The sequence below is a fragment of the Gymnoscopelus microlampas genome (genome assembly GCF_963454915.1).
Source record: "Gymnoscopelus microlampas genome assembly, chromosome: 10".
Lineage (NCBI taxonomy): Eukaryota > Metazoa > Chordata > Actinopteri > Myctophiformes > Myctophidae > Gymnoscopelus > Gymnoscopelus microlampas.
This window is the reverse complement of record NC_139947.1, coordinates 36,069,600-36,093,932: the sequence shown is the minus strand read 5'-3', so window position 1 is coordinate 36,093,932 and position 24,333 is coordinate 36,069,600. Positions and strand designations below refer to the sequence as shown.

The 24,333-nt window shown below is 42.8% G+C and overlaps 1 protein-coding gene across 2 annotated transcripts; it reads right to left on the bottom strand.

Moving 5' to 3' along the window:
* Positions 1 to 1,283: 1,283 nt before the first annotated feature.
* On the bottom strand, positions 1,284 to 23,597 carry acvr1ba (activin A receptor type 1Ba). 2 transcript variants are annotated; one of them, XM_084070199.1, is made up of 9 exons: positions 23,383 to 23,597; positions 9,669 to 9,905; positions 9,263 to 9,517; positions 8,239 to 8,469; positions 7,892 to 8,060; positions 6,917 to 7,090; positions 5,921 to 6,045; positions 5,296 to 5,426; positions 1,284 to 4,223 (listed from the first exon to the last, which is right to left on the bottom strand). In XM_084070199.1, the coding sequence occupies exons 1-9, from the start codon at positions 23,447 to 23,449 to the stop codon at positions 4,098 to 4,100; spliced, it is 1,515 nt and encodes a 504-aa protein (XP_083926325.1). In that variant the 5' UTR covers positions 23,450 to 23,597; the 3' UTR covers positions 1,284 to 4,097. The 2 variants fall into 2 exon arrangements, with proteins under 2 accessions (XP_083926325.1, XP_083926326.1); XM_084070200.1 differs by having other exon boundaries at positions 6,917 to 7,073; positions 7,893 to 8,060.
* Between the last annotated feature and the right edge of the window lie 736 nt (positions 23,598 to 24,333).

Below are 24,333 nucleotides of genomic sequence, written 5' to 3'. Positions count from 1 at the left end.
CGTTAAGCATTGGTTCTCAAAGTGGGGTCCGGGGACCCCCAGGGGTCCTTGGGGGGGTTCCAGGGGGTCCCCAGCAAAATGTTATTATTAAATATGGCTATTTTTTATTGCTACTTTTAACTTTTTAATGGATAAAAGTATCAAACTCCCAAAATTTTGGAAATTACATCAAAATTTGGAAATGACATCTACTCTGTTAAAATGTCCTGGGGGGACCCCCAGCATGGTCAAGCTCCATGGGCTACCTCCATGTTCCTTGCTTTACAAAGACCGAAATTAAGATTATCCAGGACCAAGAATCAAACCCACAATCTCTGAGTAGTAGAGCTTCTCCTTTTCAATCAAGTTTGAGGTTATATTTAAGGTTGAAAGAGGAGGTGACTGGTAAAAAGATGAAAATCCACAACAAACACCTTTCCCCCTGACAGAATGACAGAATCTACTGATACACCCTCTGATGATCATTATGACACAACTGAGATTTTGATCTTTAGAACGTTTCTATGCACCCAGATTTACACTTTCATTCAAAGCAAACAAAGAGAGTAAAGAGTAATGTCATTAAAACGCATACCCTTTTTGTTATATATTAATTTCCTAGTTTCAGATGATCAGATCTGTGGCAGTTTTAATCAACCAAAAAAGTGCATTTGCGGTTCTCACCTTGGACTGTTACTTTAAAATAAGTATGCCTATAAAGTTGTCAAACAGTGCTGTATTATGACCACAGATCCTCTTTTGATTTGGTGAATTAAGTTTGAGAAAACACCACTTTTAGTTTTGAGCTATTCTTGTGACACTGAAACAATTTAGACAAAATCATCATACATCGATGACAATGATCTTAATAATCTTTAAAGGAAACCAAGTTTAGTAGTGTAATCTTAGCTAATTCTACCCATTTACATCAGAAATACAATTGACGGCATAATACAAATATAATCCCTGAATCATTACTGAGGTGTTTAACAAGATATTTACTTACAGCCACAACAGAAGAAACAAACGATCAAAGGAGATTTCTGAGCCTGCACGTGGCACTTTTTACTTAACCACTTAAGCACCCCCCCTCCCCTTCTTCTCTTTTCGCCCCGACTACAAGATTGTAGATCAGCTATTTTCGCAAATCGTTTGCCCCACAATAGACACTATAGGGTTCATGTTAAGGTTAAATCCAATCATAAAGCCTTTCCATCAGACACACCCAACATCTGAAGACACCAGACACTATACTACTTCAATAGAATCTAGCAGGACAACAAATTAAAGGACAATGCCACCAATAAGAAAAAAATGGTATTTATTGTATATCATCTATGTACACATTTGAACAAAATCAGAAAAGATTTGCATGACATGAGTTTTTGAAACCTTTAAGTATTATTTATGAACAGGACGTCGTCTGATGGTAAAATACCCATGGCAACAAACCAAACATGGACAGGAGCATTTTGACATTTGGTTCACTTTACAACAGTCTTCCATTGCCATCCGAGCACCGTCTCAGCTACGCTCTGCCTGCTTAACGTTTCTACCCATGTTACAGTAACAGCAACTTGACTGGGGTATTCACGCCCAACAATCCAAAAAAAAAGGGAAAGAACACAAAATGACAGACAAATAAGTAGGCAGAGGAAAAGACAAGTCTAAAGCCTAATTTATACTTTGTCGCGAGTCACGTTGTTACCTAAAAATCAGTTATTTTCGGTGTCACCGCTGTGCGCCGAAGTATAAATTAGGCTTAATCTACTGTAATTCACCACCTCAGTGGAGACTGAGGTCCCAGTGTTTGAGACAGCATGCATAACAAGGTATTACCATGACATTTATTCTGGTTGTACAGACCCCTGGTTCAAGTGTTAATAACGTTACATAATGCTTAACAGTAACCCAAATCCATGTGACAGAATAGTGCAGAGCCCAAGAATGACAAACTGCCAGTGTAATACTTTCATCATCTTGTCTGCAAACAGCGTTGCAAGCAGCTATAGCTGCAGACCACAATGTAGCACGAGAACATGTGGTTTCACTTTACAGTGTGTCAATCTCAGAAGGCAATGGCTCTGAATCACATTTCACATCCAACAACAGTATGCTTGCCCTGATCGAACTGTGACATCCATCACATATCCTTATTTAAAAAGCCATTGGCGAGATTAGAATGGAAGGTTACATTGCGGTCCTTAATATTCCAGTGTCAACAAAAAGACGAAAAAAACAAAGAAAAGGAGATAGCTACCACCCAGAAGACATAGTAACAGATTTGGTTTACTGAGCTCCAAAAAGAACTCAACAGGCAAATTCCAACATATAAAACAAAAAGTAGTTGCAGCAAAATGAACTGGGATCAGTAGTACCACCAAACCGCTAGTGGAGTAGCAAATGACAAAAAAAATCCAGCAGATGACAGTCCATTGCCTAGCACAGAGGAGAAACCATGCAGACGCATCAAGAAAACAACAGTTGTCTGTGTAGTACCATTCAAAGTCACTGGTCAAAACAACAATCTGGTGCTTGTGGCATAAAAAAGAAAAAAAAAGTTTATATACAAATCATATGTACCCATCATCAGTAGTATCTAATGTCAAGAGTCGAAAGAAAACAACCGTAGTGTCATCTTTACAGGATAAAACACAAAATTATATTTAAAAAAAACAACAGTATATTTAATTGCCATTTCATACGCCTCTTATTTGCTCAGTGTGTATGATGCCATTGCCTATTTACTGAGATTACGACAACATCCTTAAACTGAATCGAGTCTCTTAAAATTTATGTAACCCCCCCTATTTTTTACTTTGTTAACGTACGGTGAAGATGTACGGAGTTACATTAATCAGACACCGGCTCGTCACATCTTATCTCACAGTGTGTTCATCAGAATGACAATAAAAATTATCAACAAATAAATAAGAAATAAAAGCATCCCAAATACTATCCCTGCCACAATTCAAATTAAACAACAGAAGTGAACCGCATCTAACATGTGAAAGCTGCAGGCGGCGCTCACATGTGATGCAGACGCTACGAGTGAGTGCAACACATTTCTGTTTGTGGGCTGTTCAATGTGGGGAAAACAGCACCACCCATTAACCACTTAAACCCCGGCATTCTTATTGTGGTGAAAGCCTTCACAGAAAATAGCAGATCGACAAGCTCACAACGAGCTTGTCGATAGGCCATTTTTTCAGCAAAAGCTTTCCCCACAAAAACTAAACGGAAAATACACTAGTAATGGCGCTCTGAGCGACTCCGGTCACCCATACGGGGTTTAAGTGGTTGACGCTCATCTTGCCAAGTATCCAATAAGGGATGTTTGTCGCACAAACTGCAAGCTATCCCAGATGGCAACTGACGTGCCTGTGGTCTCTTTGAGACGCAGTAGTATGCAAAACCCATAACGCCTTTTTACATTGACTGAAAGATCCCAGTAGAACAGTGCTTCAGCCTTTCCCACCCCCCCACACACACGCATACACATTCACAACAACAAGAGAATGTGATGGTTGCCTGGAGGACAGAATATTAAATTGATCTGCATTATTCTTTTAACTTAAGATAAAACCCACAAAACACATCTAGGAGTCTTCAGGACACGATTTAGTCCATCGAGGTACTAATTCGTGAAATTCAGATGTAAAAAAAAAAAAAGAAGGAAAGAAAGAAAGAAAAAAGAATCCTGTCATTGTACAATAGCGAAAATTCCTGCCATGGGAAATGAAGAAAAGACAAAAAGGTGGGTGTGATGATATTAGCAGTGGTAGTGCTGTAGTGTTGAGGCCCATGGAGAAGGGGGGGATGGAGGGCTGGGTAGGAAGAGGAGGCAGCAGTAGGAAAACACAAGGGATGGAGAAAAGGAAGAAGGGAAGGTGGTTCTCAGTAGTTTTGGCTAAAAAGGTGAGGTAGGCCTTGTCACAACTTGAAGTGTGGCTTTAAAACTGGCAGGGTTTTCATTTGCAGTCTTGTCTTTTTAGTGTTCTTTTTTATTTGTTTTTTTTTTCATTTTTTCCTCGGCACGCCCTATAGGGGTGTGGTGTGGTTGTGCGTCTCCAGCGTGCCTCACTGCCCGGCCCGCTGTCACCACCGCCCCGGACCCCTCACATCTTGACGTCTTCCTCCACGCTGAGCTGAGACAGAGTCTTCTTGATGCGCAGGGCTGTCAGTCTGGCTGCACCGTTGGCGTACCAACACTCCCTCATGATCTTCCCCATCACACGCATCGACTGCACAGGAGGGAGAGACAATAAAAATTAGATACACACAAGCAGGTTTGTTGTCCAGGAGCTGGAATCCAATTTGACTTTTTTAGGGGGGGTTTTACTATAACTTGGTCTTTTTGACAGACAGCAACATTTTTACACCATGGCGCTAGGCCTGTCACAATGATTACATAATCGTCTAATCGCAATTATTTTATATCATCGCAATTATTTTTTGCATAATCGTCATTCCATGTTAAAAAAATGTCATACATTTTTTTAAATGACAAAAACAGTGGAAATAGCAGATCTATAAGCTCAATCGCGACGCGTTTTGAGCTTATAGATCGGCTATTTCCACTATTAATGTTTATTTTTAAGTATAAAGTAATTAAATATGTGTTATTTGTCATATCTGCCCTGTGCAACTTTTGTTTTCTGAAAGCTAAAAGCCAAACAGAAATGTAATTTCTATTCACAATGTTCCATTCATTTTCAACGACACAACACAATTAAATCGTTAATCGCAATTATTTGAGTGATAATTAATCGTCAACTTAAATTTGTAATCGTCACAGCCCTACATGGCGCCTAGCCGTCTAGGATAGAATTTGTTTGTATCTGTAGACCAATCACAAACTCAGCTCCTGCTGCTACGTGCTACACACATGGCTCATGTTAGCACGTCATGTTCAATGATCAAGTTATATACATATCACTCACTGTAGCTCTCGCCTCTGTAAAAGGATGACGGAAAGCAATTATTTTACTCCAGTAAGTAAATATTATGATTCGAGCACTAGGTAAAGGAGGGTAATTGAGTATGCCATGCCACCACCAAGAGTTGTACATTTCTCATTTGCAAATTATTCTTCACATAATGGCAACAAACTTTAAGTGACTATCTGCAAAATATTTTGCAGATAGTTATTATTTTGATAGTAATAGTTTAGACTGATTCTAGGTTCTTGGTTTACTCGTGATCAGTTTACTGGAGGCACTACACTGTAAAACACTACACGGTTAATAGAGTCTGCTAAATGTCCTAAATTGTATTGGATGCGAATCAAGAGTCACAAGTGTGTGCGAGTGATACCTCGTAGCTCTGCCACCAGTTGGGCACGTTGGGCCTTAGTCTCTGGTCACACACCACCTTCCTCATCTCCTCTATGGAGGGGTCAGAGGGCACCAGGTCAAAGTAGGGCAGCTGGTACTCCTCGTGGATACCTGCGATTACAAGCAAAGCAAAATAAAATCTCGTATCTTGACGGAAACATTTTGTCTGCAATTTGTGGGAACAGCGTGAAAGGAGACCCGCACATTTGCGCCATTTCCTAAAACAACAAGACGTTTTAGGTATTATCATTCTAAACACATGACACATAGCCAACCAGTTGAAGAAATTGCAGACGGAGACTTTAACCTTCGCTTTTATGAAATATCTGAGACCTTTATGGTTTTATGGAAATGCTTCTGAACATGTGATCTATTGCTAGTTTGACCGATTCTAAAACTCTTAATCTTAAAATAACCAATAACCGAAAATAGCTGATCTACAGGCTCACAACACGTCACGCTGCAACGTGTTGTGAGCCTGTAGATCAGCTATAGAAAAAACTATTTTTCTAATTTAATAAAGTTTCTAGGAATTTCATGACTGTGAAAGCTGTGTGTGTGTGTATGTGTATGTGTGTGTGTGTGTGTGCGCGTGTGTCTCTTACCTCCAGCATTGCAACGACGTGCTATCTCCCAGTACACCAGTCCCAGCGCGTAGATGTCGGCACACTTAAAGGAGTCAAAGTGTTTCATGTTGATGGTTTCATCCAGCACTTCTGGAGCCATGTACCTGGAGGAGGTATGACACAAAGAGTTAGGCCATTCATTTATTAATAAGGGCTCCGTGATTACAGTTAAATTGACAAGCGTGTTGATTTCGCGAGATAACAAGTCCATTAACTAGTCATGATCACAAGTCTTGATGATTTGGAGAAGAAAAAAACAAACAAAACCCAGACAGATGTTCAAAATGAAATGTTCTACTGTTGCCAAAAAAACTAAACAAAACATGCAATTATATGTGATGACAGCGCTAATAAGACACCAAGCAAAACGCACTGGCAATTTGCGGAATTTGGCAGATCACAGAGTAATCTGTGTTTATGTCTGTGAGAAGGTGAACGATTAGGGCTGTCACGATTATGAAATTTAGCTTGACGATTAATTGTCGCTCAAATAATTGCAATTAATGATTTAATTGCGTTTGTCGTTGAACATTGGAACATGAATAAAATAAAATGACATTTCTGTTTGGCTTTTAGGGCTTCTTAACCCATTAGGACCTGGAACGCATCTGTGTCACTTTAGATTCTTTTGGCTATTTTTTGAAAATCTTGGATTTTTTCTTTTTTTTTTTTTTTTAACTTAGGATTTAGAAAACATTTTTAAGAATCGCCTCAGGTCTTAATGGGTTAAACAAAAGGTGCACAAGGTAGATATGACGACGATGATGATACTTAAAAACATGAATAGTGGAAAAAGCTTGTTTTGAGCTTGTAGATCTGCCACTACCACTATTTTTGAAAATGCTTGAAAATGTACTGTATGAACATTTTTCAACATGGAAACGATTACAATGATTGTGATTATCTCAGATAGTTGCGATTAGGCGATTGTGTAACAATTGTGACAGGCCTATGAAGGATGAGAGAAAGCAGTACCTCTTGGTGCCCACACGCTGGTTAGGTGCTATGTCGATGGTGTCTGTGGTGGACTCGTGGCGTACCGCTAGGCCCAGGTCCGCTATGGCACACATGCCATTCTTCTTTACCAGGATATTCTTAGACTTGAGGTCTCTGTGAGCGATGCCAGGCTTACCTGCAGGAAAACAAAATGACATTTTTTTACATTCAAAAATGTGTACCTGTATAACAGAATGACACTTTGGACATGCGTAAAAGAGCAATTCACCCAAAATAATACTTATTTTCTATCAATTACACACTCCAGGAAACCTTGAATTCATGGAGATTTTTTTCCTTCTCCGCATTCCTAAGCCAATAATAGGCTCTATGCACAGCAGCCATATTGGACAGAAATTGGGCCCCTTCCTTGCTTCCTTCACAGGTGTTACCAATGACACTAATGAAGGCTCTGTTCCATTTAGTGTAGCACAGTGGTTCTCAAACTTTTTAATTTCAAGGACCCCCATAACTCTGAGAGTGTACAAATGGAACCAAATGGACCCGGGAGGGTCCATTTGGTTCCATTTGTACACTCTCAGAGTTACACCCTCTCAAGGAACCATGAGGGTCCCTGGACCACACTTTGAGACCCACTAGTATTTCTAGTGAGCCAACATGCACGATATCAGCACCCTGACTCCGTTTGGCCAGAATGAAACAGAGCCTTCATTAGTATCATTGGTAACACCTGTGAAGGAAGTAAAAAGAGGCCCAATTTTTCTCCAAAATGGCTGCTGTGCATAGAGCTTATCTCATGACCGGTGGAAAGATGCTAATGTCTCTGGTAGGAGACTCCTCAAGTCTTTCTAATTGATAGAAAATAAGTCATTTTTTCCCCACTGTTCTGCCATGTAGTGGACGTCATTGTCAGTGATGTACTATTGCACTCAACAAGATTAGTACTACTGTACTGGCTGGCAAATAAGATTATTCTTATGCCCGCTGAGCTCACCTTGAGTGCCGAGAATCTCCATATGCAGGTGTGCTAGGCCACTGGCAGCTGACAATGCCAGTTTGATCATGCCCTCGATGGTGACGGAGTAGTGGTTCAGGTAGTCAAACAGAGAGCCGTGCTCATGGTAATCTGAAACCAGCCATAGCTGGGTCCATGTGCCATTATCTGACAGAGACAAAAGGGCAATGAGGAAGTCAGAGGACAAAGTAACTGAACACTGTACACAATTTCTGAAGCACAAGAGCTGATTTTGGAATCGAGAGAAAATCTAAGTGCATATGGTCCCAAGCATTAGCATCTCAGGATCTTATTTTCCACCCCAAAATAAATAAATGACCCTGACCTTTATTGTCTGCTGCGATGAAGCCCAGGATGTTCTCATGGCGCAGCATGATCGTCTGGTAGATCTCGGCCTCCCGGAACCAGGAACGCTCCTCTCTGGAGGAGAAGATCTTCACCGCTACATCTCCACCCCTCCACTTCCCCCGCCACACCTCACCAAAACGACCCTTCCCTATGATCTCCTGCAGCACAATGGTCCTGGCCACCGTCCGCTGCACAAACAGAGGCAAACCTATAGGGGGCAGCAGACACACAGATATGGCAATGGTTACTACTGACTTTCATGAATGATGAGAGGCATACAAACACGTTTTTGGCTCTGTTTACAAGAAATCCTTTCTACACAATCACGGTTATAAAAGAGAATCTCCATCCACACGAAAACGCGACTGTCATTGCAAGATTTTCAACTGACAGCCTGTCAACAAACACCTGACCAGTCCCATGATGATTACCCATATTGTCCAGTCAGAAACGTACTGTCAATAAAAGTATACTGTGCACAAGAGATCAGAAAACAATGTGTGACGTGTCTTTATCTACCTGAAGCGATTTATTTGACAAAGGTTGCAATAATGCAAAGTTAGTGTTTACGCTTGTCCATCCGGCTCTGATTGACTTCAATGCATTCCATCACTCCAGTGGCCTCCCAGTGCATAGAACTGACTTGAACTATATGACCTCTCCTTCTTTACAAAGCCTTGAAGCCACCACCAGAACAAAAGCGCCAATGTTCGATTATGTAGCAGTGATCTCTCCATAGCACATTCTGACACATCCGTTCCTCAATATGATGCATTAGTAACTGTGCGTTTATACGCAAACAGGTAAATGTCATGTTAGCAGGGTTAGAACCAGCACCATTTTGTCCACATCCGCACAAAATATCATGCAAACCTGATGTATGGTAATCAAAGTAGATTAACAGTACAAGGAGAAAAATAATTGCATTTTATCCAATAATGTCTTAGCTGCAGCAGGCCTTCTAAATGACAAAATACATTTTTCATTCTACAATTACTGACCAGAGCCTGATCCAGAGGTGGACATGTCGTAGATGAGATCCTGCAGGGTCTTGTCCTTGGCCAGGTAGAGGTGGTCACAGGAAGGGTCCTCTACCTCCAGCCTCTGCCTGTGGCTGTACGCTCGCTGGTGGTACTGGAACACAAACACGCCCACCATCAGCAGCACACACAGGAGGAACACCGGCCCCGCGATCACGGCTACCAGCTCCACCGGCCCCCAGGGCCCCCCAGAAACCGACCCTGCCTTTGTCGGCACTGAGAGGGAGAGAGAGAGATGGAGAAGAGAGAGGGCAGAGACGGAGAGAACAAAACAAAACAAACAATGAAGGTGACTCACTCCAACAGATGGAAAATGAACTCTCTGTTCAGATGCAAGTGTTTCTGATGTTATTGCAGGGTGCCTCACCAGGGACCTTGAGGTCGACACTGTTGCAGTAGTCGGCGTAACAGCAGTGTGTGTTCAGCAGGCCCTCGGCGCTCTGGCAGAAAAAGGGCTGTCCAGGAGGAACCAGGCTGTCCTGGTTGATGCAGATGCGCTGGTGTTGCTCCTTCCCATCGTCGAAGTACGTGGAGGCCATGCAGGCCCCGTCCGTCTCACACTCATAGCCCGTCTTCTCACAGTTGGTGCAGTTACACCGCAAAGCTTTGGGCAGAGAGGGAGAGAGAGAGAGATAATGTTAGTGAATGAAGCACAATCACACAGCAAATGCAGATGTAAAAAAAAAAGAGTCATCAATGCAGTCGTCTCGGTGATCAACACATGCTGAACAACACTTGTATAAAAACATATATGTTAGTTTTATCTTCTGAAGAGCTAATATTTTAATACATTTCACATTTTTCAAGTCAAGTCACCTTTATTTGTATAGCACATTTAAAAACAACTGAAGTTGACCCAAATACAGTCCCGCTGGATCCAAAGATGGTAATGTCTGTTGGTTCATACCATCAAACACTTTGTTCCTAAACGCGATATCTTGAAAACTACTGGCTGGATTACTATGGAATTTGCTGTACTCCTTTATGCTCCCTGGAAGATGAACCCTCGTGATTTTGGTGAGCCATGGCCTTTCCTCTGGTAAAATCCACACGCCACAATTTACACTTGCACACAAGTATCTCAAAGTCTAAGGTGTAAGGACCAGCATGACCTCTAGGGGCTGCTAGCATTTTATCATTTGGCTAGAAGATTAAAATATAATATCAGTGCTCTTGATGTGTTATTTATCACTAATGATTTATCACATTAGTTCCAATGCTTAGCAGTAGCGGTTACAAACCTGTACAGTTCTCAAATAGGTCCAGCAGGTGGCATGTTAACCCCACAACCCCAAACCCGCATCATGCAAACTATTCAGTGTCCTGTTCAGTGGCACGGCATGTATGGCGTGCAGACACAGAGCCTGGAGTTTAGCAGCAGCCAGACAGCCCTGGCGGCCCTGAAATCAGATCCTCCACTGCAGATGAACCCAAACACACTGGGTGGAGATGGACCTGCCCAGTGGGACAGACAAAGTGAAACCCAACAAGGGGAGAGGGCTACTGCCAAATCCCCAATGCAGCATTCTGCTCGGTTTCTCTCCTCCGTCTCTCTCTCGCTCTCTTTCAGACTGACTGAGAGTGAGCTGCCACCGTTAATGAGACAGGATTTTATTAAAACACAAAACACACTCCTGCATGGGGACCTATTAAAGCTGACTCAATGGGACTCCTGCTGCCACCATAATAAACAATGGTGGTCTATCTACACACTTAAATGAGGTTAGAGTCAGTAAGTCTGTGCGACTCTGCTACATCTAAATCGGAAACAGAGTAGTTTGAGCAACTTAGGAGGGCACAGCACTGCAAACTTGATTAGATTTGGAGTGAAATGTGATTTTGAGTCATGGCGCATATGCTTCTCATTCAAACTAAGGTTAACGCAAATGACTTCTTCCTGGGTTCTCCACTCACAAATAAACTATGAAGCAAAGGCCAGGCAAGGATGGTTAATTGGTTACTGCGGGATAGCTTTTTCCATGGGCAGAACTACAGAATTGATTGATTTAAAACTTAGTCAAAAATGTAAACGGCAAAGGAAGTACAGTAAAACACTAGTTCTAAAAGGTTAACACAAAAGAGTCCTGAGGACTTGTTTCCATCGTGGTCCTAAGAGGCCGAAATGACTGAGCTAAGCACAGCCCCAGCCAGTTCACCAGTGGTAAATGATGAACTCAACTGCCTGACTGATAACAGAGTCTTTGAGTGAAGTGTGATAGGGCTAAGAGCTGATCCTCATTCAGAACAAAGCCCGGACCACTCACTAATAATCACCCTCTGGACCTAGCGAAGACAAGACCGCAGAACAAGTGGCAACTCATTTAAACACAGGAGGAGACAAAGAACTGGGTGGATTTTCCGTCCTTGTTTAAAAAGAAAAAAGGCTCAGCATTGGTTGGACCCTCGACAATCCATGGCGGTGAGAGAAAGAAAAGGTTTTTTCAGGAGAGGGAGGATTCCACTAATCCTCTGTCTTTTTCCTGTGGGTCTCTGTGACCAGATGAGCTCACTCGTCTCCCATTTGTCCCAAGCTAGCTCCTCTCTCAAGGATCTCAATGTTTTTTTTTCACCACTGGCTCCTTGGGAGCCATTTAGCCGTCACACAGTCAGGCTTTTGTCTCTCCTACTAAAATCACGCCTCGCGCTCGCTTGACACACACACAGATTGCACCATCGCCTGCGAGCAACTTCCAAGTGTCCAAAACCACAAGGCCTAGTGTCATCGGGGTGGTTCCCACACACTAGTTCTGTGGGAGTTTGCATTGTGGTGTGTGGGTGTATGTTTGCATGTAGTGTGTGTTTGCTGATGATATGTCTGTGCTTGTCCATCGAGCGGTAACTGGAATTATGAAAAGGGGGGTGGGGGGGTGAGTTCATCAGTGTCAAGGGAGTTCTAATCTGTGTGATGGTTAACTGTGTGTGTGTGTGTGTGTGTGTGTGTGTGTGTGTGTGTGTGTGTGTGTGTGTGTGTGTGTGTGTGTGTGTGTGTGTGTGTGTGTGTGTGTGTGTGTGTGTGTGAGAGAGAGAACCATTTGTGTGAATATGTGGCTCTTTTTGTAAATGCCTCTCCCCTGGAGCCGAGCGGGAAAGTGGCAGGAACTTTCGGTGGAGCGCGTCCAAGTCCCCTACGGTTCGCATGCAGATGGAATTTCCTGCAGATTACAGAGAGGTGAAGCAGACAGGGCCTGATAAAGAGAGAGAAAAACAAGCCCTGTGCCACATCCCGCTAATGTGCAGCCTAATGGAGCAAACAGTCTCACTTAAAAGAAAAAGCAGAGTGGGACTGGATTAAGCTACACTACGCCCACTGACCGTCCAAATCAGAAGTGTCGACAGACCTCTTCGGCAGAGCTCCTGTTTTTAAGGCATTTCTGTTTACAGTGGACAGAGACGTTAAGGAGTAGGAAAGTATATTATGGAATTGTGGATTTAACACAGTTTAGAGGAAACCCTATTGGAATAGCGACGTCTGGTCCACATTCAATCCTCATCCTGGATTGGAACACAGGAGGTCACAAACATGGGGTCGGCTGCATTATGGTACTTTTCAGATTATGATGGCAGTATCATTCTTAAGTTCCTTGCTAGCTTGATTATGGGGCGTACATACATTTCATAACACTCAATGACGTGTTTGATGCCATCATTTCGCGGCATCAACATTTTTTGATAAGTACACACAAGAGGATATTCTTTACGCAATATATTATTGCACATTAGAACAATGGGATTTAGGTAAAAAATTAACAACTTTTCCATTTAAGTTGTCAACAGTCCCTCCTAGCCTACTACTGAAGAAAAAACATAATCTCTCTTTCCTGTCAAACTGTAGGCCTATTTCATCTTAAATATACTGTACACATGAACACGAATCATTCTGTGTGGATTGAGCCCAGACAGTGGCAAATCAGTTCATGTCAAAACACTGTTTGGGTTCACTGAACCCAAATTTCCACAGACACCACTAGCGTGGTTCTGGGAAGCAATCTCATTGCATGCGTTTCTCACACATGGCCTGGCCGATTGCTATCTGGTGGAGGGAACAGTGACTGTATTTTCTCAACTTGTTCCCCCAACAACTGACATATAAGCCATGAAACCCCCTTGGGGAAGACAGACGCAAGGCTAATTATGTAAACATCACTAGAGCCAGACCGACATATCGGTTTGGCCGATGCATCGGTCAAGACTCCAGACGAACGACGGCCCGTTGTCCAGGGGAGGCTAACCGGTGTGCAAAGTCGTGGCTAGTGAGTGATGGGACGATATGAAAATTACAGGACACGATTATTGTGGCAAAAAATCATTAATTAACGATATTATCGTAATAATCAAAATATGCTTAAAACACCACTTTTGTTAACCACTTGAACCGCCAGCATCTCTACTATTGCCGATTCTTGTAGATCGTCAAAAATAGCCGATCTACAAGCTCACAACACGTTGTGAGCTTGTAGATCGGCTATTTTTGGCCAATCGATTTTAGCAGAGTGAAATAAGAGCGTACCAAATGCGCTCATTACAGGTCAGTTTCATCAATTGTATAGAGGGTTTAAGTGGTACTGAATTTGCAGCTCAACAAAGGCTAATTCGTCCTAGTGTATGACGGAGGACAATTTCACCATAAATTAAAATCTCCACGATACGATTATTGTGATTATTTATCACGATTATTGTCCCATCCCTAGTCGTGGCACGCGACCACTGCACAAAAGACACGGAAATGACTCTGTACTATAATGTTTACAGAATTCTTAATAAAAGTTACTGCAGGCAGTGCTGAATGATCATCCTCCTCGGGGTAGAACTTACATGCTGTGCTATTTGAAGAAGATCAACACAGCAGAAAGAAACAGAGAACACTGTCAGACTGTGGTAACTGTATCCAACCAGTCGAAAATTGCTGATCTACAAGCTCTGGCTGAGAGACTTATGAACCCTGCCATCTCCTTTCTATGGATCGGCACCTCACATCTCCGTTCACAATAGATGTTGCTGCGCTCTATAAAGTAGTTGCGTTATGGATAGGATTTGGATGGTGATATTAAGATAATGGTGTTAAACTTAAACATGATACTGTGATATCCTCGCACCAAGCACAAATAAGACTTTTTTTAAAAGGGAGCCGTTGTGTTAATAGAGGGCACGTTATTAAAATCGATCGTTTAATTCGTTTTAATATTTCAAGCTCGAGCTTGTAGATCTGCTATTTTCTTTTTTTAAATCATGAACATTTGTGAAAATCTTTGAATATATATTTCTTTAAGCTAACATTTGCAACTCAAATCTTGCACCACTGATATTATAGCAACATACGTTTTTCAGAAACCTGTTAATTAGGATTTAGAAGACATTTGTAGATGCGTTCCCGGATTGAACGGGTTAACACTAAAGCCAGTGAGTCGTCCATGCCATTTGACGTGCTCCGTGCTGTGACGTAAACTCCCCCTATAAAAGACGACAGACGGAGGTATTTACTACTCCAGTAATGGAGTTTTGTTCAACTTTCTCAACAACAGGCTGTTCGCCTCAAATGTAAATCTCCGTCCCAGCCACAGCCCGGTCCAACTTTCCCAACCAAAACAACATGCAGGCCAGGGCAGGTAGGTACGTTGATTACCATAATTCCTCTAACACTCGTAACGTTAATGGTAAATCTTTACCGTACAAGACACCCGCACCAAAATATAGCAAGGACAAGGATTGACGAGCAGATTTCACTTCAATTAAATCTCAGTGTTTTTCAGATTGATTTCAAGATTTCACTTTTTTACAAAATATCCGTCAAAACAATAGTAATCAGTGGTCAGGACTCTCCAAAATCACGATCGGACCCAAAACTCTAAACGTCACTCATCAACTCTGGCCTGATCAGAACAATAACAAACATGAAGACAGACACGTTCTGCACAGATCTCATTCAGGAGCAATGAGACAGTGTGTGTGTGTGTGTCTGTGTGTGCCGTGTGGTGGGACAGTCTGACAGATGGTACACAGGCAGACAGACAGAAGCCCAGGAAGGAAACCAAACATGGCTGAAAACACACATTCCCTTCCTCAAGTCTGCTGTGCATAGTTTGTGGTCTACCAAGAGTTTGGATTGTGGCAAGTCTTCTCTTTCTTCATGGCCTGAGCTCAACTACTCCATCCATGTATGCTACTTCCACACAAACCAGCAGCAGCACAATTCCAAAGAACATGATGTGATTTCATCGTAATGGCTTGCCAGAAATAAATGGAAAACGGAAAGCACTTTTCTGAGAGAAAGAACACTGGCATATCACCCATTCGAATAATGTGCAAATAAGGAATCATCACCCACTAGCATTTACTCAAATGCGATGTTGTTTGCACAGTGCTCTGCGTATCGCACGGGATTCAGCATCTCTTGTAAAAAGATTTACAAAGCTCGACTTGCGGGACTAATATCTAGCCTAAATACACATGGATCTGAGGAGAGGCCCGGTGTGTGGTTTTTGAGTGAACTCTGCTCTTGTATCCACATAATTGGTGGCCTTACACTGGGCCTTTGTGTGGAGATTAGGCCGACATGTGGAGGGATTGGACTGGCCCTGTCTGAACAAAGAGCAGAGCGGAGCCGCAGGGGGGGTGCGAGAAGCATAAAGGGGGAGGGGCCACAACTCAGGAAGGAGATGGGGGGGTAACAGTAACAACCCCCCACTTCTGTTTTAGGGCTGCTCATGGCCAGACAGGAAAGGAGGTGCGGGTGTCAAATTGGGTGGGACTTAAGGGTTACGGCGGGACCTTATGGCAACCCCCACCCCGCAATAGGTTTTTGTCCCAAGTGACCAGCTGTAGCCGTCATTAAAGCCCAGTCTAGACTTTGACTTAGGGGGGAGAGGAAAAAAAATGGGACAAGGGAAAGGGGAACAGGAGAGAATGCAGCGCATAGAGAAGTGGTTTGAGTTGCTAGTGTGAAGTTCCTATCATTCCGTTCGTGTCGAGACAGGAAATGGCAGACACAGTGAGGATGGGATTAATAAAACATCATTCCCATAACCAGCGCTTCCCTAATTTGGAGGAGAAGAAAGCAGAGTGGGAGATGCTAAAAACCACAATGGTGTTATCTTAAGCAGCCTTTGACCTCCATGACTGTGTTGTGTTAGTGTTAGGGTGTTACTCAGACCTACTCACATGGAGCAACCCTGTCACAACAGAGGTGAACCTTCCAGTGTGATAAGATGAAGTCACTGGAAAATATTTCAAGGCCCTCTTGGTGGGGGGGGGGGGGCAAGGTTACACAAACACAGTGGTTTTCCGGGGGCTAAGGGAGAGCAGACGGAGAGAGAGTCAGAGAGACAGTCGCTGCATGCATGTGTGTACCGTCCGGGAGCAGAGCACCATTACCAAAATGCATTGGCTGAAATTAGATCCATACAGATACCAGACTGAGAGCTGATCAAGACAAGCAGACGCCACCAGACTGCACGAGTCGCTCACTCGTGCACACACACACACACACACACACACATGCGCACACACACACACACACACACACACACACACACACACACACACACATCTGCCCTAATCAATGCTGGGGAAAGAGGAAAGTCATTACCTTTGTCTGCATCTCAGGGTCAGATTACTGATGTGATTCTAAAGTAAAGCCTCTGGGGCTGAGCCACTCGTACTATCTCTACCAACCACTACCCTCAGGGCTACCTCCCATCCTGCCTACCCCCTGTGGTGTCTGTGCCCTGTATGAATTCAAAGGCATATCAGTGAAAGCATGGGCTCAAGCTAGGCTTAGAGCAGGTGTTCAAATTCTTAAACTGGCATACAGAATCGCCTGCGGAATACCCCGGCTATAGCTTAATAAGCCGTCTCTTTTTTTGTTTAGATTGTCTTCCGCGTTCATCTTCACAAGCGTAGCGCAAGTTTACCAAGGTTAATAATAATAATAATAATAATAATAATAATAAGAGTCAGTTGAGACGGCTGACTGACTGCCTTGAATTAAGATTTATGACCTACACATTTCCTTCACATTGGTTGATACGATTTGGCTGATAAGCAAATAAAACTAATTTTATTTATATAAATAGGCTATATGCTTTCTACCAAGAACCTTTAAGCATACAGCATACATTTGAAATATTCTTATTACGGGTAAATATTCAGTTTCACAGATCCTGCCCTTCAAATGTATTTCTTGTGCTACTTAATTTTACAAGCTAGAAGCATGTGAGCTCTTTGGAAGAACTGCCTTGACATAATGACAAAATAGATGACGACATTGTATGAATGGGCACTGAGACAATCAAATCTGTATGGTGTTGGCAGGAGTGCTGACCAGAATGCTACTTTTTAAACTTGAGAAAGACATTTTCTGCAAAGCCCCACAGCTTTGTTTTCATAATACTATATTACAAATATGTTCTTTCAAAACAATGCTAAGATAGGCCCATGTCAAGTTGGGGGTGCGGCCGGCTGCCCACATCTATTTTAGTGATGTGTGAATGTGAATGAAGCATGAAATGTGAGCCTATTTATTTGTGTTTTGCGTCGATCAAAATTTCAAAAAGGGTGGCTCACGTGGTAAGATTGCATACCACATAAATTAAGGCTAGTCCTTCTTGCAACTGGCCCGGGTTCGAATCCCAGCCGAGGCCATTTGCTGCATGTCATCCCCTCACGCCATCCCTATCTCTCTGTCACTATCAGAAATAAGCAGCAGGAAAGAAATATTGTTTTCTTTCTTCCATATTAAAAGTATGTTGATAATCAGAAAACCTTTTAAAGCCACAAAAGGAAAACTCTCGTCTCTTTAAAGGGTCTACACCATGAATTTTAACTTTTTCTTCTTTTTGGTGTGTTTTTGGTCTCACCTACCTCTCTTCTATCCTCAAAAATACTTCAGTTTGAACACTCAGGCTTTCACAGCAAATCTGGGGTTTTCTGTAAATTGGTCTAAAAACAGGCCAAACTGATTTGGTCCCGCTAGTGATGTCACTAGCGGGAACAATTCCTCCTGTTTTTCAGTTCCAACCCAAAAAAAAAAAAAAAAAATCTAAAAAAAAAAAATCTAAAAAAATTATATATATATTTTTTTTTTTTTACTTTTTCCACACAGAACCAGGAGATAACATGCATACAAACTGGCTCAATAGCGCCCCGTGCCAAACAGGACAATGTGGTATTGCATTAAGTGCTTTATAAGCCAGAGAGAAGTTAGTTGGAATGAGTATATCTGAGGCTTGATTTAGGCTCAAACCTTTTGAAAAACGTTTGAGGGACATAAACAATATGATATTAAATATTATTATTATTTTTTAAATTCATGGTGTAGACCCTTTAATATCAAACCCAATGCACTGAGTCACTGACACATGTATGGAGCAAGACCTAAATAAATGATAGGCCTAAAGATAAATAAATTGACTTCAGTATAAGCCTCATCAGTCTTCACAGTTATGTGCAGACAAAGTCTTCTTGACTTTGCGTTATAGCCTAATCGCCATACTGTGTGTGTGGTGGCTATTAAAACACTTAAAAACCCGAACTATCCTAATCTAAAAAATGTATTCAAATCCTAACAAATGAAGCTTCAGAGCCCCGAAGCCTTCGCTCAGCCGTAGTAGCACTCACCCAGCAACTCTACATATGAACTGCCAAACCCTGGATCTCTGCATTCGATGTAGAACAGAGGTAGACTGCACACCTTCCAGCACAGAAGTAGGAGGCAGAGCAGGTCTAATCTACATTCCAATAGGTAGGGAAGATACCTTTGATAGAAGTCAAAAACCAAAACAAACAAATCAAACCTGTACAAAGAGGCATGGAATGGAGGACAGGTATCAGGTTTACCTCGATAAGACATTAACTCACATAGCTACCAGATCTGTCTAGGTGTACTGTGACAATAGCAACTCCAACCTAATTACGTTTAAATGATGGCAGAAAAAGCTGTATGTCGTCTAATTTCTCATTGTGTTTTATACTGTGTGCAGTGCTGACAAAATGAACGCCCTTGCACAGTGACTCCAGCAACCACTTCCAAGGTTTCTTGTTGATGAGAACACGCTCTCCCCAATTTCCAAAGACAAAGTGGCCAGAGTAAGTAAACAGCAAGGAAAAGTGGGACACAAGCAAAGGTGAAAAACGACTGGCTCTGTGGTGGGAGGAAAGCCTTGTGGTCCAGCAGCAGCAGGCCTAATAGTGGAGCCGGGTCAGTCGGAGGCTATGCTGTCTGCTCTAGCAATTAGGACCCCATGCCTCCGGGCCAGCGGAGGTCATTAGCCACACTGGTCATTATGGGGTATGTGCGCGTTTGGGGTGGTGAGACAACTGACCCAATTCTGGCCCAATGCCATGCAGCCCCAAATGCTGGTAAGCAAGCATACACAAATTCTTGGTACGACTGAAACGATGATCATACATTGGCAACTGAACATCATTGATAACGCCATCACCAATTGGTATTACATGGGCTAGACGGCAACCGAAATGTTTTCACATTAAATCCTAGATGTCTGCTAGAGGCCTCTGTAGCTAATTTGTGGATAAAAGTATGAACAGCAAAGCTCCAGTAGCTAAAACAACAATATTTGGAGAGACGGGAGTGGCACAAAACACACTCCAACCCCTGGAGCATAGTTGAGAGCAACCTTCGCTTCTTCAGCATGTGGCAATTTAAAAAAAACTCAACCGTCTATTTATGCCCTCTGTAAGAATTCTATTTCTATTCTTCATACAAACACAATTTTGAAATGAATACTTTTTTCAAACCTTGTCTATACATTCCCTTTGCTCGGCTCTAATAGACTGGTGTACACATGTTCCAATCTGAGTAAGATGCATCTCATCAATCTCAACTTTTTGCCTCAATTTACAGCACTTCCAGCTGATTTGCACAGAATGTGAACCAGATACGGTTCTCCTCCTTACAAGTTTTGTAAATAGGGAAATGGGGACTTTTGTCTGGTTATACTCCCCTTCTCTTTAATTACATAGGGACACATTGGGGGAGTGACAAAGATAGGCAGGACTCAGCAGTGGCTGGAATTTACAACAGCCAGATGACATAAAGAACCTGAGGGATAGCCCGAGCATTCAACCAAAGAGCTTCCTCTGCTCTGACCCAGCAAAACACAATCCGTTCTAAAGTCTTCCTCACCTCCCCAGGGTGACAGAGGGCAAACGGAAGCAGAAGTGGGTCCGCAGATAACAAAGTACAGATTAAATTCTGATAATGCACCCAGGTCTATTGTATATGAGAGAGTAAAACGAGAGAGAGGGAGAGAATAAGAGGGACGCACCCTGCCCCACGGCACTCAATGTAGTTTACAGTGCTCATATTGCACTGCTCCTCTGTTCGGTCCTGACTGCGTCACACAGGCATGTATGGCCTGTATCAGAAAAGTTGTCAACAGCACATGATAGAGCCGTCAAACCGTATGAGTAAAGAGCGTTCCCATGCCGTCATAAACTCGTCAATAGGTTGAAATCTGTGTGTCCGCCTAAATACTTTGGGGTTTGTCTGGTTTCAGCCCCGTCATGGTGTAATCCATTAGGTGGTGTGAAACTGTGGCTCCAGACAGACTCACGGGCCCCCTTGCACAGCAGCCTCAACCAGCTGGACAAACCCATCATCACCCCTGTCTCCCTGGGCCACATATTAACCCCCCCCCCCCCCCCCCACACACACACACACACACACACACACACACACACACACACACACACTTTCTCTCACACTTCACTGTTAAGTTGGAGTAACCCAGCCAAACAAACAGTCCACTATTGTGCGATTGCAGCAGACAATCTTTATTTTCCCCATGTATCTTAACATGATGAATTGACCAACCTTGGTGGTGTACCGTGCCCTTATCTAAACCTAGCGGGGGAGGACTTCTTTTCTCAAGATTCTTGGAAGGAGGATGACTCATCCATTGAGACACAACATACATACTAAAATGGATGGCACAACACTCACAGGATATTTATACTGGCCGATAGGGTTAATATCCTTCTTTTTTTTTTGACATTTTCAGTTCCCACTGCTCTCCTGTGGCAAGTTGCAACAAGGCAAGGCAGCTTCAAATGCGGAGATCACAGGAAGAGCAGAGGAACGTCATGTCCCCGTGTCTCAAATAAAAATCCTTTAAGACTAAATGGAAAAGTGAGATGAACCTCTGGAGAAAGTAACAGATCAGTACAGAGGCTACAGAAACAAAAGTGCCCACACCAGTGTACGCCACTTATTATAAGGGACTTTGGGCTCGTTTTTCTGTAACATCGCTTGTGAATATTGGTAGTTGCGGGTTGCGGTTCTTTGGCCTTGTTTCAACTGAAGTTGCTTGCTTCCTAAATGCTGTTTAAACCAGTGGTTCTCAAACATGTCAAGGACCCCCAAAATAATATGCAACCCCCATCTGAAAAGAATTTGCGCCAGGGACCCCCATTCAACATGTTTGCTGTATCAGCTGTTTACCCAACATTTTTGGGGTAAACAGCAGTTCTACAAGCTCACAACGCATCATGATACAATGCGTTGTGAGCTTGTAGATCGCCTATTTTCAAATAGGTGTGTGTGTGTGTGTGTGTGTGTGTGTGTGTGTGCTCATATGACTCGTAGTCGCTTCTTTTGAGCTTGTTTCCATAGACCTGGTTGTGTGTTTCTCTCGCAAAATCTGGCAAGGCACCATATGCCTTATATTATGGATCTCTCACTATTCATTTATTCTGTGGAGTTGAGCATCAGCTGTTCGGTGCAGACAGACAGACAGACAGTGGGGGAATGAGACTATGGTAGCCCCATAACTGGCGCCTGAAAGGACCCCACTTGCCACATTTCCATCACAATGAACCCAGACCTCAACTCCGACTTCTGTCTGGGCCGGCTTGAATGCATGGTTGTTGTCACCCTATGCCAGCATTCACTTTCTGCTGGAGGCCACTAAAGCGCCCCTTTCTCTGGTCCTTTTGACAAATGGACACCCAATGGAGGGGGGTCCACAACTGCCACAGTGCCACTGTTTACTTGCACAGCCACATTTTGTCCAGTGAAGAGGGCCTCATTGAGTGGCTTTTTCCCCCCTTCAATGCGACGTTGACAACACTGGGCAATATTGTGACTGATAATATTGGGCAAGATATCAGCCATATATAGTATATACAGCCACAAGGCGACGTGAGATTGTTTTGTAAACATCAAGCACAACACAGATAACTTTAGCAACAACAGAGAAGGAGACACGGCAGGCGTGTGTGTGTGTGTGTGTGTGTGTGTGTGTGTTGATATTGCCCTGTTAATATCTAAAAACACTATACACTTGGAAAACAACTAAATTGTTTGGCTTTTCCCGATTGTATCCAAAAAAACAACAAAGATACGGATGACTTATTATTTATAACTAGCAACCCCGTCGGCAACTCGCAAGTAGTGTCGTTTATTATTTATTATCCAGCATAACATTATATTGGGTACATAATATACTTGGACCGCAATGAAGCATTTTTTTTGTGTTTATGTCTCTTTACCCAGCATTAAATATAAAGCTTTACTATTACCGATTTGTCTATAAAACGTGCAAGTTTAGATTATTAGCCAAGCTAGCTGAAGTTAGCTCCTGAAAGCCAACAGTCCTGTTAGCTGGGTTGGCGACGTGCCTCGAAACAAACAAAACATGATGTTGTTTTGGTTTTTAATTGAGACTTTTTTGTTGCTACTTGTTCTTGTTGTTCTACATAAGGCAAGTGTAAAAAAAAATGAAGGTGTCCAGGGTGCGTCTCAATAACAAAAGGATTAAAACACATTTCAACGGGCCATAGAAAGAGACCCGTGTGGACTAATGTCTAGATTTATGCTATGATCAGCAGTGGTTTAACGTTGCACGGCTAGCTTAGATAACGTTAGCCACCATATACATTTAACACAAACACACACACACACACACACACACACACACACACACACAGCAGCGGCAGCAGGCAGCGCCATGATGATGAGCGACAACAGGCGATGCCGCCCCGGTCGGTCGGTCGGTCGGTCGGTCGGTCCGGGAGAAAAACACATCGAGACAAAAGCCGGAGAGAGAAGAGGTTTAGTTCCTTACCGTCTCCGACGGCCACCAGCCCCACCAGGGCCAGTAACACCACCAGGGTCATTGGTTGTTCACTCATTTCTTCTGAAGAATTCCCATCTTCTTTACACGTGAAAATGCGTTTCTTTTTTCTTCTCAAAGCGTCTCGTTATCAACACCGCCGAGCGACCTGAAACACAACCACAAACCGACCACCACACACATCACACACACATACACCACACACACATATATTACACACACACACAGGCATAGGCAGCCAACCAGGCCAGTGACGTCGTTTAAAGGGGGCGTGCGTGCTTTTCTTTAAAGGGGAGGTCGCTTGCCAAAAAAGAACAGATTTACAAGCAAACCAACACAGCGGGTTTGATTGATTTGAACCGACCACATCAGACATGAGGTAGACGCGGGCAAATACTGTGGCATGGTCATGCTGGACCGCCAAAAGGCGTTTGTTTGACACATATATTGATCGATAAGCTAAAAGCAATCGGTTTTGATAGCACATCAGTGAACTGGATGCAATCCTATCAGGAGGGGAGAGAAGGTTGTGGAGGTGAATGGAACAATGTCCCCCCCCCTCCCAGGTCGCATAATGATAATTTTGATTAATTACAAAACAGCACGAGGTACAGTCAGACATTTCAGCTAAAAGGATAACACAAAAAAAGTCCTAGGGACTTGTTTCAATTGTGGTCCTATGTAATAATAATAAAGCTTTATCTAGCCGTATTAAGAGGTTTGAAAAAAACATATAGCATATCAGTCATTTGCCTTCTACTACTTTTATTAATGTCATTATTAAAATATGAATTTGATGGGATTTTGAATAAGCAGCAGATCCTTTCAGAGATAATTATAAAACTGAAACCAAAGAAGACAGAAAATTCAGGCTCATAAGGACATTTCCTGTAGGGAAGAAAGGATAAGCTCTGTTATGACTGAAATGTTTACCCAGTGCTG